Raw genomic sequence first — 18,480 nt, 5'->3', positions numbered from 1 at the left:
GTTTGAGAGGCGATAGGTCAAACCACTAGGCCACCACGGCTTTTTGCAATCAAATAATAGATGTCGTTATTTATTTCTTCCACCGTATCTTGGACTAACACGAACGAATTTTCCAAACGGAATTCGTGACGTCACATCATACTTTTGCTGTAATATAAGCGCTAATGCACTCGATTTTAGGTGCAAATTTGGCTGTTTTCCTAAAGTATGTCGATGGCCGAACTAATGACGTCATGGCGGAAAGAGATGGGGAATATGACGTCATTGGCGCTCTCTGTCTAGGTGACGTAGTGCGGCATTGTGTAAGAAAGGGTCGGTAGATTTAACAGCAGAAGTTCGTTAGTTTTATAAGACTATAACCTACTGCGATGGAGGAAGATAAAGTTTAAGCTGGGATTGATTGGTACTTTTAAATCAACTGAATTGTGCTTCTGCGGAACCTTTTCACACAAAAAAGATAGTGACATCGCATTGCTTGACAAAGGAACTCGTTACGAAACTTACTATGAAAACACTAGCTTTTGCCCGCGGCTTCGCCCGCGTGGGGTTCGGTTATCGCGCGCTGTTCCCTCGGGAACTGTGCATTTTTCCGGGATAAAAAGTAGCCTATGTCACTCTCGGGCCCATAAACTATCCCTATGCCAAAAATCACGTCGATCCGTCGCTCCGTTACGGCGTGAAAGGCGGACAAACATACACACAAACACACACACTTCCGTATTTATAATATTAGTATGGATTAGTATGGATTCTACATTAGATCGAGAAAATAGTCGATAGTAGCTACTGTCTGTAGCTGTGTACTGTGTAGAATTTCTGTCTTGCAAAGGGTAATCTTTATTATAATGAATATAGTATTTAATTTGCTTGTAATTGAATTATATAATTTTTTTTTTTAATAATTTGCATGCTACTGTGTAGTTAAATAGTGGTGTCATTATTATTCCAATCCACTATCTTATTGTACACTATTTTCTGCAAATAAATGACTTATGACTTATGTTCACGAATCACGACTCAAGTAGGTACAGTCAAATGCAAAAATTTGTATTTACTTGCCTTTGCCCGCGACTCTGTCAGCGTAGAATTCGTTTAACGCCATCCCGAGGGAACTATTATGTTTATATTTTGTTTTTTTTTTGTTATTTTCATGTGTTTTTATGTACAACAAAGATATTTACAATACAATACTACTACTGAGCAATTGTCATGAATTAAAACTATCCTATGCTTTTCCCGGGACTCAATAAGATACAGATATAGTTAATAAATAAATAAAAGTCGTGGTTGTCGGGCCGAGTGGTTTGACCTAGGCCTCTCAAGCAGAGGATCGTGAGCTCAAACCCCGGCTCGCACCTCTGTGTTTTTCCAAATTCATGTGCGGAATTACATTTTGAAATTTACCACGAGCTTTACGGTGAAGGAAAACATCGTGAGGAAACCTGCACAAACAGTGCACAACTGTGAGACTTATATAACTATATTACAGAACAGATAAAATATTTAGTACACGAAACCATAGCGGAACCTTGCTCAAAGTTAAAGTAACTGAGTTATCCACCCTTCCATTTGGTTTTGCTTTCGCCATCTTTGACTTAAAAGCACCCTGTACTACGGGCTCAACAAACCATGCACATCCTGTATGTATGGTAATAATACTTAAGAGGGTTACACAGATGTGCGAAATCGACAATGTGCCATGTTCTCGGCCTCACTACAACTTATACAATACAATAACAATAACTTATTGAATCGGTCGTTACTTTGCGGAGGTCCATAGGTATCAATGAATTATGTATAAACAACTACTTTGTTCACAATGTGTGTTCAACTAGCTCCTCCACCGCCGCACTGTAAGCACACATACCTAACATAACAATAACATAGAAAACCCGTTTGTTGGTATTTTTAGGGTACCGTACCTCAAAAGGAAAAAAACGGAACCCTTATTTATAGGGTCACTTTTTGTCAGTCTGTCTGTTTTTCTCAGTCTTTTTCTCAGGAACGCGTGAAACGTCAGGACGCGCTGAAATTGGAGCTGTGAAAAAAATCAAACTTTTAAGCCAACGCAATCAAAAGATGCAGCCGTTTATGCTGCAAATTTCCGCAAATTTTCGAAACTCGCAAGGGAATCAAAACCTACAGGGTACTTCCCGTGAACTCAGAATCTTGAAATTTGGTATGAAGGTAGCTATAACACAACCAACTAGAAAAGTCTGAAAATCTTGATATTTTATGTCTGTCTGTAAATATCAATGACCAATATAATCTGATCCCACACTGCGTACATTATGCTTAACACAATACATACACTGAACATATTAAATCACTCGGAAAAAGCGAAAAATATCTTTAAGACACTTCACGTTTATTTACATACCTATAGGCAAAGATGGCGATAGATATGTTTACGAATGCGAATGGCTCCTTTCAGAGCCCACAAGCGAACAGCTCACCGAGCATTTCGACTAGAGAGTCGGACCTTCTGTCCGCATCTTGCAAATTAACATTGAGGGTATAAGCGCTGCAAAGAGTGTGTGTATGTACCTATATTATAAGCCTATTTAAATGTATGCCATACGATTAAATAAATAAACATACCTATAAATGTGCACGGAACCCTCGGTGCGCGAGTCCGACTCGCACTTGCCCGGTTTTTATAGTCATAAGGACAGTGTCCAAGCATTGCTAAAATCCAATATGTATTACTGTCAATCAACTCGGTAACTGTCTTCTCGGCGTCCTCACATCCAATAGGCCCAAGGAATAGCCCATAAAACCTATTTACGGCTACCTTAAAACTTTTACCGCTCTTATAGCCACGCATAATGGCGTACTTCCGTTTTGGTCATTACGGCTTTATTAGGGGTAGAAGAATCAATATCTATTCCTTGGTCATAAAGTTGCGTACAGTGGCCATCAGATTTCGGAGCGGCCAAAAGGCGGGTTTCTCTCTTCCCCGGCCCAAATAATACCGGTAAGGAAATACCGACCCTGTTTTTTGTGTACACGCCCATAGAAGCTCCTGTCAGTTTCTATGGGCGTGTACACAAAAAACAGGGCCGGTATTTCCATGTCGGTGATATCGGGGCGGGAAAGAGTGTCATCAAAATCACGGAATCACGGAATCAATCATACGGAACCCTTAAACAAAGCTAAAAAATCAATCAAAATAAATCTATAAAACTAAAAATTATAAATTTTAAAGTAATGCATGAAAAATAAAAGATACAAAGTAAGTTGTTATTCCATTTCCTCGTAATTGAAGTGAAAACTAGAGTGTAGAACTCGAGCATTAAACCCATTTTTCACTCGTCGTGACTATCCACCCTCGCCGTACCGGCTCGGGTGGCTATATGAACGTCTCGGGTAAAATGGCTCGTTTTATGCCCCTGTTGTACAATCTACTACTTTAGCAGAAAAAAAATTGGTATCATAGAATGCGTTTCCCCACATGTCACCATAATATTAAGATTTACGCAATATGGAGTTGGTTGTGGATTATATTGTTATTAGATAAGTATAGAGAGGGCAATAAAGTGAAGTGAGCGATAGCGTATCTGCGGGGGAGATACGATGTTTATGTGATGGCTTTTTGATTCATAGCATTGTGATTAACTGACACTGGGACTTCTTATACTGAGTTTTTCGAAGTTTATGATCGAAATTACCACGAGCTATACGGTGAAGGAAACCATCGTGCGGAAACCTGCACAAACCTGCGAAGCAAATTCAATGGTTGGAAGCTCCCGATCCGCACTACAGACTTTATGCACATAACACAATAAGGTCGTATATTTTTTTAACTTTGGCCGTGTCGATATATTTGCACTTGACTGTAGGTACAATGCCACTGGGGCCTTTTCTATTTTGAATTTAGTTCTAAAAACCACCGACTTTGTCACTTCAAAGTTTCGATTTTGATGAAATATGTCTAAGAACCATCGCTCGAAAACCTGATTTCAAATTAAAAAAAAACCGCATTCAAATCGGTTCACCCGTTTAAGAGCTACGGCGCCACAGACAGACACACATAATAGCGGTCAAGCTTATAACACCCCTCTTTTTGCTTCGGGGGTTAAAAGTAGCCTAAAAAACATCAAATTAACAGTTAAAACATAGAAAAAAATAACTATTATTATTATATTATAAACTTAGAATATTACTTAAAATATTACTTAATTTTTTCGTAATGACTACGGAACTCTATTTCTTGGCTGGTTTTATTTATTTAATGTCATGTTTTTGTGTAATTACTTCTTTATTATTTCACTACGAAGATAATAGTTCATTATTTTGTTTACATTATTGTCACTATTTAAGAGACGTATAGTTCGACTTATTGTCAGACGTATGGCCAAAATACTCTAAAGCCAAAAGCAATACATACCCCATCAGGACTCTGTTTCTTGACTTCACAAAACTCGTTGAGCACATCTTGCAGTTTTCTTGTTGAATCTGAAAGTAAATAACTGGTTCAATAGTGACTCCATATTTTCAAACTACTAGCTTATATTCTATTCAACTCATATACTTAATATAAAAAAAAATCGTGTCACAATTTTTGTAACCAAACTCCTTCGAAACAGCTTGACCGATTTTTATGTTTTTTTAGGGTTTCGTAGGCAAAATGGCAAAAACGGAACCAAAATGGAAAATTTTTTTTTTGGTATTGTTTTGTATTATTTGAAAATTATTATTGAACTTATGAATTTATTTATTTTGATTATTTTTATGATTTTTGATCTATTTTAATTTGATATTTGACAAAGGAAATTTGTAATTGTAAAAAAAATATTAAACGCCTCTCAACAGAATATTTGCACGCCTGCATGCAGGCTGAATACACTGAAATAAAAATATACAATGTAAGACCGTCCTGTACTGTATTCTGGCAAATAAATACTTTTGACTTTTGATTACTCAGTCAATTGTGTTGTAGACCGATTTTCAAAATTCTTTTTTATTCGAAAGGGTACTCTTTTGAGGTGGTCCCATTGTCACCAAGTCAAGATCTGATGATGGGATCCTAGGGAAATCGAGGGCAAACCTCAAATTTTATAGGCACATCTATGGCGATTTTGGCTTTTTTAGCATTAAGATAAGCATTTACATTCAGACAGTATCATTTGGTAAACTGGGCCTGATGAAGAAGACCGTAGATGACCAATGGAAGTCGTCAAAGCTAAGTTGCTCGCTCGTCATGAGACAAACCGAAACGATCATGATTAATATACTTAGATAAGCGACTAAGAAGGAGCTTTAAGTTAATGATTTTTTTGAACTGATCTGATGCTGAAGCCGGAAGGTAGGCAACGGAACTCTGTTATAAAACAACGGAACTAAGCCGTGTTTGGGCTTTATGGAATCGTTGTGAGATGTAATTTGGCTACGAATTACTAAAAAGTGAGAAATAAAGAAATTTTTAAATAAAAAAGTAAATTCGACTTCAAAAAAATAAAAACAACAAAAAATGGATAATATAACGAAAAAACAGCAGGATCGATTGAAACCCATAGTATGTAGGTAAGGTAGTAGACTATTGTTCCATTCCACATTGTTTTTTGAGAACAATGCCAATACCGGTATTTTCTACCAATAAACAGAGGCGGCAGCCCAGTTAACGGGAATAAAAAAAAACCAGTGTATTATCCTTATATCTTATAGTACCCATACTGACCCATCCAAATGGGCCACCCATCATCATCCATCATCATCCCAGCCTATATACGTCCCACTGCTGGGCACAGGCCTCCTCCCAGAACCCGTATTGAATTATTTTCCATGTTTTTGAAGTCGAAGGGCAAAAAAGTTTACGTACTCCAAAGCTTATGGATTCAATTAGTATTATAAGGGTGAGGCGCTATTAGGCGATTGGTTCGATCACTGTGCTATATTTAGCTGGGATTAGAAATAGATATAGGTTGTGCGTGGGTTGATACAACGGCTGCCACACAAATGGTTCTGATAAAAAGAAAACTTTTTACATAGTATTTCTGTGAAAAATAGTTATTGGACTTCATTCTTTAACAATTGATTTTTATACAACGCGTCTCTATTCTCTAGAAAATGACCGAAATCACGAGTAGAAATTCTTCTCAGAAATGTTGTGGGTTATTTGATTGATTAATTTAAAAAAATGTGTGTTTCGAACTATTCAATCGTAAATGAAAAAAAGATTAATAATATTTGTTATGTAACCAATACAAAATACAATTAGCTGTGCCCAGCGGACCCCAAACTACGCTGTGCCTGTGTTTTGCGAAATTAATCATTTCTCCGTTAAAACTGTGGCATTTGGTATGAGGCTTTGTACATTATAGCCTCTCAAATAGATTGAGGATTTGAGTCAGGGCTCGCACGTGCAAAATCAATAACATTACGGCACCATAATGGATCATAAACAAGTTCAACTGTGGGTAGTTCCAAAAACGCGCGGCTAAGCGAATGTTTTGACACACCTTATACTTCAGTCTACTCGTGACCAAAGTAACTACAATTATGGTTAAAACGGTGAAGTACATTATTTTTTTTATTATGAGAGAGAGGCAAACGGGCATGTAGGTCATCTGATGGGAAGTAATAACGGTGGTTCATGGGTACCAACAACTCAAGAAGAGTCACTGGTCTGTTGCCGGCCTTTATAAAAAGTATAAACCCTTATCTTGAATGCCCCGATCTCATTGTTGTCTGGAAACACTAATGATGGATGTTGATTCCACAATTTCCCTCTACATGGCGGAATTGCCGAAAAAAAAGAACAGATGGTAGAAGACCGCCATTACTCCAAATGGTGACGATGAATTCTAACCTTACTAGCAGGTGGCGACTCTATCGCCATAGTTATTTGTGTGGAAGCCTGACTGACGTCGCAAAACATGTGGATGTATGGGATATTCGATACTGGAATGGCGCAAAAACAAGCCGCTTGTAGCTTAGGTTAGATTATAATAGTGGTCGAGTGTGTTGCTATGGCAACGAAATAATTATTTTTGAGCGCATTTTCACAAAACAGTGTACCTTTCTTTTTTTTTCAATTTTAGGAAAAATATGTTTTTCTCTACTCAGAATCAAGAGCACAATCGATTCAGATGGATTCAGAAATGTCACAAACAAAAACGTTGCGACGTTTTTTCATGTACTCAGTACCTATGTGCGTCACAAAACTGACTCATAAAATGTGTATGACAAAATTAAATACATTTTACAAAACGCCTACCCATTTTTCCGAAGCCAGGTTAGTACTACCTTTAAAAATTATCTTTATCTTTAGTTATTTGTATGCCTAAGGGCGCAACATAGTGATACTTTAAGTAGTTTTAAGATCTTTTGTACCAACCTATGTTGAACGAATAAATGAAATGAATTATTATTATTATTTCCCTATTCATTTATATCAGTGACCGCGGCAACGAACGGTTTGAACGATTTCGACTAAATTTGCTATGTGGGCGTTTTCCGGGGCGAACAATTGATCCAGCTTGGTCCTATTTCTGGGACGAAAAGCAAAATCCACGATCGCAGGGAAACAGGAGGGCTTATTACAAACAAACAAACAAACATCATGTTTCATGTTTTCATGTACAAACTTTTTTAACACCAAATAAATCAATTCTATTCAATTATCATCATCATCATCATCCCAGCCTATACACGTCCCACTGCTGGGCACAGGCCTCCCCTCAGAACTAGAGGGCTTGGGCCATAGTTCCCACGCGGGCCCAGTGCGGATTGGGAACTTCACACACACCATTGAATTGCTTCGCAGATTTGTGCAGGTTTCCTCACGATGTTTTCCTTCACCGCAAAGCTCGTGGTAAATTTCAAATGTAATTCCGCACATGAATTTCGAAAAACTCACTCTATTCAATTATATTCTATTCTATTACGAAATTCGCTTTTCGTCCAAAATTCCCCAATGCCTTAAGACGAAAGTCTTTAACCAATGTGTGTTGCCAGTGACATATGGATCCGAGACGTGGTGCTTCACTATAGGCCTTATAAATAGGCTCAGAGTTGCTCAGCGAGCTATGGAGAGAGCTATGCTTATCTTTACGGGATCGAATCAGAAATGAAGAGACGTAGAAGAACAAGGGTCACCGACATAGCCAAGCGAATTAGCTCGTTGAAGTGGCTACGGCAGGCCATATAGCACGGAGAACAGATGGTCGCTGGGGCCGATAGTTCTCGAGTGGAGACCGCGGATCGGCAAGCGTAGCTTAGGACGTCCACCAACGAGATGGACGAATGACTTGGTTAAGTCGCGTGTTCACGGTGGACGCAAGCCGCTTCCAACCGATGCAACTGGAGGTCTACGGGGGAGCTCTATGTCCAACAGTGGACGTTCTATGGCTGATATGATGATGAAGATGATCATCGTCCCGTTGCCGCTTAGGTTGATTAATACGAGAGTGAGAGGAAACGGTACGATACGAAATTCGATTTTCTAATTTTGTAGTAGCCCCCCAGGTTCGATTTTGACTGGAAATCTTCTTAGCTGCGGTTGGACATTTTAAGCTAATTTTAAACTCAGACGCAAAATATCAGAGTATAGGGATATCTTAAGTTTGTTTGTCTATCTGCCTGTGGCATCGTAGCTCTCAAATGGAAGGACCGATTTCAATGTATTTTTTGTGTAAAAGCAAATATCCTTGTGGTGGTTCTTATGTACATACTTATGTTTCATAACAAACGGTTCAGCCGCTTTTAAGATCACCATCATTAGCCCAAAGACGTCCACTGCCTTAGTGTCTTTATTAAAAATATTAAAATAATATCATTATCGATATCATTTAATTTTGACGACCAGATGGCCTAGTGGTTAGAGAACCTAACTACGAAGCTTGAGGTCCCAGGTTCGATTCCCGTGTCGGGGCAGATATTTGTATGAAAAACACGAATGTTTGTTCTCGGGTCTTGGGTGTTTACTATGTATTTAAGTATGTATCTATCTATATAATGATATTTATCCGTTGCTTAGTAACACAAGCTTTGCTAAGCTCACTTTGGGACTAGGTCAATTGGTGTGAATTGTCCCGTGATAATTATTTAAGTAGAGTCGATAAGTGAGAAGTCATTATGACAGATCAAAAATGCCGTGAGAATTCTAGGCTCTGCTCATAATTTCAGCTCATTTAGACTCCAAGTGCCGGCTAAGCATCAGCAGATGTTCCTGCGCTCCGACTTTTTGGTGTTCCGTCGTTTTAGGGTAGGAATGAAAACCGCTTTCAAAACATCCGTTTTTTTTTTCTTTTTGTGTTTTTTTTTTGTATAATTTGAATTTTACAGCGCATTGGTGTTTTAACTGTAATACTGTAATTTTTATTGAGAAATAATTGAATAAATATATAATGCTTGGACTTACAGGAGGCTAGTTCCTGGAGCTGCTGGAACTCAGCAGGAGAGAGTTTGTCCCACTGGAATCCCGTCGGTGCTGGCTGATTTGGCATGGCCTAGAACAAAGAGACACTCATGAGATGCTATGTTACTTGGAAAATAGGTTTTTGGTAAAAAAATCATTTTTAATACAAGATTTTTGCTGACTTTTTGTTACATTTGCATACCAAATTTCAAGTCGATGCCATTAACCGGTGAGGAGTTCCGTCCTGCAGAGACGTTCCTGCCTGGACCACCAGGATGTCACTGCCAGATGTTTGTATTAGCACGACATTTACATAAAGTATGCTTAATTTCAAGTCAATCCGACTACTGGAAGTTGGTCGAATTTAACTTGCAAGATTTGACTACAGACAGACAACGGGACAGGTGAAACTAAATAAAAGCTTGTAAAATGAGTTTTCCTTTGAAAATGTTCTATGGTGACTCATGAATTAAAGTCCTAGACGTGAAGGTAACAAAGTGTTAAGATAACGTTCCGCATAATTCGCGTGAGTTTAATATTCTATCGATTCCTCGTACATACAATGGCATTGAATAGGGTATTGGACGATGCATTATGGGGAGATAAAGTGTTCTCTCTGACGTCCAGTGATGGATGGAGCTCGTGGCCATTGCCTAGCTCAGTCTTTTATAATGCTGCTTTTAATATCCTAACCAACTTAGAAAAAAGTCGAATAAGTTTTTGTTAAAAGGATTAGAGAGAGAGAGAGAGAGAGAGAGAGAGAGAGAGAGAGCGCGGAGAGAGGAACGGTTGAACCGATGAAAATATTTTTTCATTTTTAGTTAGTTGATTGCATTTATTTTTGAATACCTTCATTATTTGAATAGTACATTGTGTCTTAAGGGCGGTAAACAAGGAATTACGAACGAGAGTCTATTAGAAGCCCGAAGTCGAAGACTGAGGGCTTTAATGAGTCGATGTTCGTAATTCTAGTACCGCCCGTGCGACATAAAATGTTTTTCATCACATTTGCGAGTAAAATTGTATATTTGTAAAAGAAAAACTAATATTTTTTCAAAAATTGCCGATACCGCTGACTACGCTCTTGCAACGCCAGCCTCCGCGCCGCCCTAGCCCTACCCCAGCCTGACCATGCGCGTGCCGCGCTCCTGCAGGCGCTGCAGGGCGCCATGCAGTATCACACTCATTTACCGTCCTTGGGCTTCATGACATGAAAATTAGTACGGGCAATGACTCATTTACCGATCACGGGCTTCATGACAAGCACATTAAGGTCGAGTGTTTTATTTGGGGGGTTGCAACCCCCCTAATGTTACGACACTGTTTACGAGCAAGTGTGATGAAAAAGATATTCGAGTGTTTTGCTAAGTCAGTAATTCTTCTACATTTCTAACTCTACACTCATGATTTGTATTTGTCAGTTGCGGTTTGACGTTTTTAGAAGAATATAACACATTGACAGCAAAACGGCCAGTATTAAGTTATCGATATATTATGCAACCTCGCTAAAATCTTTAATTGGCGCCGGTTGCAGTCGTAACTTTTAGACTGGGCACAATAAAAAAGGGATTTTAAAACATAAACACAACCTAATTTAAAACATAGTGTAATCGAATCTACTCTGGATTCTGAGCAAACTACTTTCTGGTTGTCAGTTATTTAATGAACACCTTGTATAAGACTATATGTAAAGACAATTTGTAAATTGAACTATCTTAATCTTGGTTTAAGTTAAACAAAAGCTTATACAATTATAACCAGGTAACACTATTAACGCCCACCGGGTTAAAACGTAGCGTATAATCCGGCAACCCGTGTGTCGCCTGTAAATCAGATAATGGTATGAACTGGATATAAGCGGATATAACCGGTATCATTCGCGGCTGTCGTATAATCTGCGGCAACGCTTTTAAGTGCATAATAAATATAAAGTGGTTTTTGTTACGTTGTTTTTTAGCACCAAATTTGAAGGGTAAAATAAAAACCGGTTAAGTGTCGTCTGCACAATATTAAAAGCAAGCAAAAACTACTTAAGTTTTGAATAAAAGAAAACATTCATTCGTGATATTAAAAAAAAATATCGAAAAAGGGTCTCGTGAAAAGACAATGAACTGCGTTTAATGCAATGCTATGGAGCTAAATATAAGATATATACTATATAGTGTTTGCCCGCGGTTTCAAACGCGTTAACCACTAGATCCAGCAGTTGATTTGAAAAACCGGGATTTTACTAAATTCCCGTGAGAATTCCCAAGTATGACGACGTGGTATTTATTGATGTTGCGTTATAAACAACAGTTCCAAATTTTATGACTAATACCCAGCGGATAAGATTTCGAGATGTTATCCCGATCCACATGTAGATAGCTGGACGTGTTATTCCACACGTCCGGCTATATCTACATACAGAATTTCATCCAAATCGTTCAGCCATTTGAACGTGCAGGACTAACAAACACACACACACACACACACACACACACACACACACACACACACACACACACACACACGCGCATACAAACATTCGCATTTATAATATTAGTAGGTAGGAAGTAGGATAATAAAACATATTATGATGCTAAATCGCCTTATTGATTTACGCGGTGATAATCACTTCAGATCTCTTTTGACAGAATCAAGTGGGAAAAATCCCCGCAAAAATCCTATATTCACCCGACTCGACTTAAACAGCAATTTCCCGGCCGTCGACGGTCGAAAAGATTTCCACCAAACCGGATATCCGTTTTCGTAATTAATCCTTATCCGGTTACAGTTCAGGCACGGTTATAGGATGGCGGTGCGGTGAGCGGGTCCTCTGGACATTGCACGGGTTAACTTTTGGACTAAGGAGCCAGAGTGTACTTCACACCAATTTTTACCATTTATATCCCTCTCGCCTTGTTCTGAGAGGAGGCCTGAGCCCAGCAGTGGGATGTATAATTACATTTATTGGCCGTCAATCGTAAAACGGATATATGCTGGAGCTATGTGGATTTTCAAACCGTAAACCGGTTATTTATTGACGGTAATTATTTGAAAGATTAACGGTATGAATTTAATTAAACATTTTATATCAACAGTGTGTTGTCCAATGATTGGCCACTTAATTAAGTAATTAAATTTAAAAAATCAATAAATCTGACTGTTTTAAAAACTAAAAGGAAGAAAATAAGTCTAGTGGTCTAGAACACTGTCAAGAAGCTCATTTAAGGTTCAACAGTCGGGACCCATTACCAAGATTTTTTGAGCTGGTTACGAATTGAATGGATCCCGACTGTTGAACTTTAAATGAGCTTCTTGACAGAGTTCTAGACCACTAGACTTATTTTCTTCCTTTTAGTTTTTAAGGCAGTCGGGTTTTTTGATTTTTTAAATTTAATGTTTTTTTATTTTATACTTTTTGATATTTCTGTGAAAATATTAGATTAAAAGTATTATAACCCATATATATTTAGAATGGGCTAATTATTAGCTTTCATTTTATACCCATATTGTTACAATACAAAAAAAATTTTTTCATTCCTCCGCCATATTTTTTTTTGCAGACGCCATATTGAATTTCTATATAGCCTATGTCACTCCGACGGTTATGACGAATCCAATGATACCTCATATGTTACAATCCGTCCAGCCGTTTAGGCTGCAGCGAGGACCAAAGAAATGGACATACATACCCACATACATACATACTTACATACATACATACGCTCGAAAAACATAACCCTCCTTCGGGCAGTCGGGTAAAAACAACTACCTACCTACTAAAAATAACTATGCTTAGATTTTATGTGTAAACAATAATGAGATCCCGTTTATCTTGAAAATAAATAAATAATTTAATTTAATTGCAAGTTGAGGTGGCAATGGGCGGGCCACATCGCTGGAAGAACAGATAACCGTGGGGGGAAAAGTCCTACAGTGGCGAACACGTACCACCATCCAAATATGTGGTCTACCCCCGAAAGTTGATAATCGTTTGCATGTATAAAACAATAATGCCAATAGACGTGTCTGTCAACTTGCAAGTTCGACTTTAGGGACATATTCATTTGACAGGAAGTTGTTTAACAAGCACTTATGTATGTCAAAAAAAAATCAACCACCGGTTCGGAAAAACCTCTGTTGAGAAGAATCCGGCAAGAAACTCAACGAGGTATATATATTTTTTTAAACCGATTTTCAAACCAGGCTGCAAACTTTTTTCATTATAACAATAGTGGTTTGTTTTCAATGAGATAAATGCGATCATCTCTAACCGGGACAATAATAGGGAGGAATCCAGGCTTACGGGTGTTTCCTGTATTTGCGAGCAATTCCCTTTATAAGGGGAACCTTGGGGGAGATATGAAATTCCTGCGGATGTGGTGTAAGAGGGAGGAGGTGGCGGGAGCGGAAGCGCGAGCGGTATATGGTTGCAAGGCTAAATACATGTACTGTAACGAAGTAAATAAAATAAATATCAAGGGACACTTGACACCAAATTGACCTCCCAAAGTAACACCTAAGACTCGAGATAATACAGAGTAAGTAAACTGATGTAGAGGTAGCAAACATGAGTTTTCATTTAAAGATAATTCTCTCTCTAATTTAATTCAAATGTAATTTGTAAAATTAAATTTGTATAATTCGGAAAATCTCTATATGCATATCTTTTCTCTACTGCTTAGGTACTATGTGTTGGTGTTCAATATAGAGTTATTTAATTGTCATTCGTGTGAAGTTATTTTTAATATACTTATAAGACTATTGTTATGTATATTTGTGAGACATATTTTTTGTACTGTTTAAATATAGAATGGTTATTAGTAATTTGAATACAAAACTTATACGCTCATGTGCCTATCTCTCTTCACTTGAGCCGCATCCTAAGTAGACCCGAATACCCACACTGAGAGCGAGTTTCCTTTTACTGCTTTTGTTTAATTAAAATATCTTTTACTCTTCTTATCAAGTCCATTTGGTTAATATACTGTACGACTGGTAGAAAACAAAGATGGGGCAAGACAGTTTTATGATTAGTTTTTTGATAGACTAGCTTTTGCCCGTGGCTCTTTCTTTCCTTTAGGGCCGGTACAGACGGTGCAACCCAGCTGCAAAATGGCAGTTCGAGTGCAGTTTTGCTGCAGTTGGTGTAACTGCATCAAAACTGCAAACCGACTGTGCAGTCCGCTTACAATAGGGATGACGACTGGGTTAAAAAAATATCATTCTATTTAGTCCGACAGTTAGATTATGGAAAAATATTGGACACGTGTTTTTTGGTTTATCAGATTATTAAAAATCGGCAAAGGTATAGATCATCAAATTTCCGGAGTGAAGGCTTGTGACGTCACTATTAGGTAAAAATCGTACCATATAGTGACTTCACTCGAAACTTCTAAGCGTTGTATCCTCGTCATTTTTTGTTTCTCAAACAAAAGAAAAAATACGTGTACAATATTTTTTAATTATCTAACTGACGGACTAAACAGTTTTTTTTAGTCGCCTAGCCTATTGCCGTGCAGTCCTGTCAACCGCAGACCGACTGCAAGCTGGCTGCACGGTCATATTGCAGTCGTATTGCAATTGAAGAAACTGCAGTCCTTTCAACAGCAATATAACTGCATTACAGCTTGCAGTCGGTGTTCGGTTAACAGAACTGCACGGCAACTGTAAATGGACTGCACAGTCGGTTTGCAGTTTTGATACAGTTACACCAACTGCAGCAGCTATACTCGAACTGCCATTTTGCAGCTGGGTTGCAGTTCAAATGCTGTCCGTCTGTACCGGCCCTTAACCCTCGACGCAAAAAGAGGGGTGTTATAAGTTTGACGCCAATGTCTGTCTATCCGGATGGACCGATTTCGATGCGGTTTTTTGTACGTAAAAGCGTGTTTCCTTGCGGTGGTTATTAGCTATGTTTCATTACAATCAGTTGAGCCGCTTTTGAGAAAATTAACTTTGAAGTTACATCGTGTTTTTTTTTACTTTTTAAGTTGGTTAGGTTATAACTGGACTAAGGTTTGTTGTAATTTTGATTGTGTGTGTTTGCAGTATTAAATAAACGTCTAATCTGCCATCAAAGGATCTGCTTTTGATGATGATCATGATGATGATGATGATGACTACGACCACTAAAAGCCGCATTACGTGCGAACTTCAGAAACGCCATTAAGAATGAATTCGTCTTTCAATAGCAAAAACATAATATCGAATGATTTAGGGCTCCAACTTTGACAGGAGCTTTACTGCTTTGATTTATCTGCGCAAAGGCATTAAAATAATTTACGGCTCGCACTTGCCAAATGACAGACGTTTTATAGGATGATTAGCTAAACTAACAGGTAAGCATTGGAATAACTGTTTTATTTAGAGACGGGCGGAATGTGCTTTGAATCGAATTCCGGCGAACATTCGGTAAAAAAAAAAAATCGGCCATATTTCGGCCGAACTTCGTTTCAATAAATTTCTTCTAGTCAATTTTAAATACGAGCAGACAAATACCCCAATCCGCACTGGGCCCGCGTGGGAAATATGGCCCAAGCCCTCTTGCTCTGAGAGGAGGCCTGTGCCCAGCAGTGGGACGTATATAGGCTGGGATGATGAGACAAATACGATGTTAAATACTTAATGCTTCTCGATGTTTAGTTTCTGAAAATTAAAAAACCAAAAGCTTTTTTTTTTCATCTTACGAACTGTAATCAAGTTTATTCAACAAAAAACCCTTAAAAACTAAAAGGAAGAAAATAAGTCTAGTGGTCTAGAACTCTGTCAAGAAGCTGATTTAAGGTTCAAGAGTCGGGACCCATTACCAAGATTTTTTGAGCTGGTTACGATTTGAAGGGACTAGACTTTTTTTCTTCCTTTTAGTTTTTAAGGCAGTCGGGTTTTTTGATTTTTTAAATTTAATGTTTTTTATTTTATACTTTTTGATATTTCTGTGGAACTAGTAGATTAAAAGTATTATAACCGATATATATTTAGAATGGGCTAATTATTAGCTTTCATTTAATACCCATATTGTTACAATACAAAAAAAAATCTATTAATTTCAATCGAAATGTTACAAGCCAGTTCTTTTTTTCTAGTGCCGAATGTTCGGCATTTAAACCGAATTTCGGCCGAATGCCGAAGCTTGTCTCAAGCTGCCGAAATTCGGTTAAACCAAATGTAAAACCAATTTCAGCCCATCCCTAGTTTTATTACGAACTACTCGTAGATTTTACCTTACGGACTTATTCTGTGCCCACGGACGCACGTGTAAACAATTAGACTCGTGATATCATGATCAAGTGTGGCTTCCCTGTCGGTATTCTACAGGCTACATTTCGGAGAATGTGCTTCGGAACTGCACGACCTTATTCCTCCTGCTCCTTTCTTCCAGACCACCAGAACCGTCGACCAGAAGTAGGCGGGGTCTTCTTCCTTGCGTTGTCAGTACCGCACAGCAAAAGAGTGGAATTCCCTGCCCGCGACTGTCTCCTGAACACTAAAATTTTGGCCGCTTTCAAGTCCAGGGTGAATGAGCATTTACTAGGCACGCGTGCTCCATCGTAGGCCTCATCCTCGTTTTCCATCAGGCGTGATTGTGGGCAAACGCAAGCCTATACTGTATAAAAAATTTTTTTTTCAGAAACTTCTTTTAAATTTGAGGTACCTACGGAACCCTAAAAACGGTATATAGAGTCAACTATAAAGATAAAAACCGTGTAGGTACGAATATTCGTAGCAGAAAAATAGTAAGCTTAATTATTTATAGTGTTAAGAGTCCCCTGTACGCTCGCGTCCCCATATAAAAGTAATTTCGTTCTAATTTACAAGCAGCACTACGGATCAAAACGCAACTTTGCAACTATAATAGGAACAGCCGTTACGATGCTTTTTAGTTTTTAGTTTTGGTTAAAATAAAATGTAACGGAAAAAAAACAATAACGAATTTCCATTTCCCATACAAAACTTAAAATTAATGTGATTTTATTCGGCTACATTGAATATGATCGAAAACTAATTATAAACATCAAAATAGCTGCTCCCGTTATAGTCGCAAAGTTTTATTTTGTTTCAGTGGTTGTTTGTAAATTAGAACGAAACTACTTTTGTATGAAAATACGATCAGCGGCGAGCGTACTGGCGACTCTTAACAATTTTATTATAAAAAATACACACACACACACACACACACACACACACACAATCATACTGACTCACTCTTGTGGACTCACTAACAATTTTTGTTATGTCTGTGTTAGTGTTATTGTATGATTCGCTAACTGTACTCGTGTTTCTGTGGGCATCTGTTATTGACTTTCTGTTTAGTACCTAAGTCCTATTATAATTTATAATCTGTTTATTAAACCAAGATAATGAAGTGACAGTATGAAAGTTCAAATGTAAAAATATGTAAAGAAAACTCATACTCGTGTCGTAACTTTTCTAGGTTTTATTTTGCCGCGTTGTTTATGGCTTTTGAAATCTCCCAACCGACAGTCAGTGTCATTGACAGTTGAGACATTTCATTTATAATATGATAATATGAGAGAGGGTAAGAAGCGATATTTTTATAATAAAGATTCCCTAATTATAATAAAGAAATATGGAATAAGGGCTTTAAATGTTGTTTTATAATAATGTTATATTCTTCTGTGCTTCAAAAGCCAGGATATAATCAAACAAAGACTTAATTGCGTTTCTCTGTAAAAACGTGAGAAACAACATTTAAAGCCCTTATTCCATATTTCTTTATTATAATTAGGGAATCTTTATTATAAAAATATCGCTTCTTACCCTCTCTCATATTATCATATTATAAATGAAATGTCTCAACTGTCAATGACACTGACTGTCGGTTGGGAGATTTTAAAAACCATAAACAACGCGGCAAAATAAAACCTCCTTAAAAGAAAAGTTACGACACGAGTATGAGTTTTCTTTACAAATATATGACCAGCAAGTACCTACGAATAGTGCTGCTCTCTGATTTCGGTTTTTGAATTATCGATATAATTAAAACATTCAATATTCTACACCATAGGCATTGGGCTTTTAAGCAGGTCTTGAAGCAGTTTAAATTGAAAATGAAACATCAACATCTACTTCTTCTGAATTTTCGTCGTTTATACGTAGGTAGGTATAAAGAA

The 18,480-nt window shown here is 37.8% G+C and overlaps 1 protein-coding gene across 1 annotated transcript in view; it reads right to left on the bottom strand.

Moving 5' to 3' along the window:
• The window catches only part of Dgk (diacyl glycerol kinase 1), a 199,455-nt gene that overhangs the window by 142,894 nt on the left and 38,081 nt on the right, over positions 1 to 18,480 (bottom strand). The window contains exons 2-3 of the mRNA XM_074108574.1: positions 9,365 to 9,452; positions 4,391 to 4,458 (exon numbers count right to left, since the gene is read on the bottom strand). Coding sequence (XP_073964675.1) covers positions 4,391 to 4,458; positions 9,365 to 9,452 — 156 coding nt within the window. The remainder of the gene's footprint in view (positions 1 to 4,390; positions 4,459 to 9,364; positions 9,453 to 18,480) is intronic.

This window comes from Choristoneura fumiferana, chromosome 27 (genome assembly GCF_025370935.1).
Source record: "Choristoneura fumiferana chromosome 27, NRCan_CFum_1, whole genome shotgun sequence".
Taxonomy (NCBI): Eukaryota; Metazoa; Arthropoda; class Insecta; order Lepidoptera; family Tortricidae; genus Choristoneura; species Choristoneura fumiferana.
Note: the sequence above shows the minus strand (reverse complement) of the source record. Positions and strands in the feature narration are given on the sequence as shown.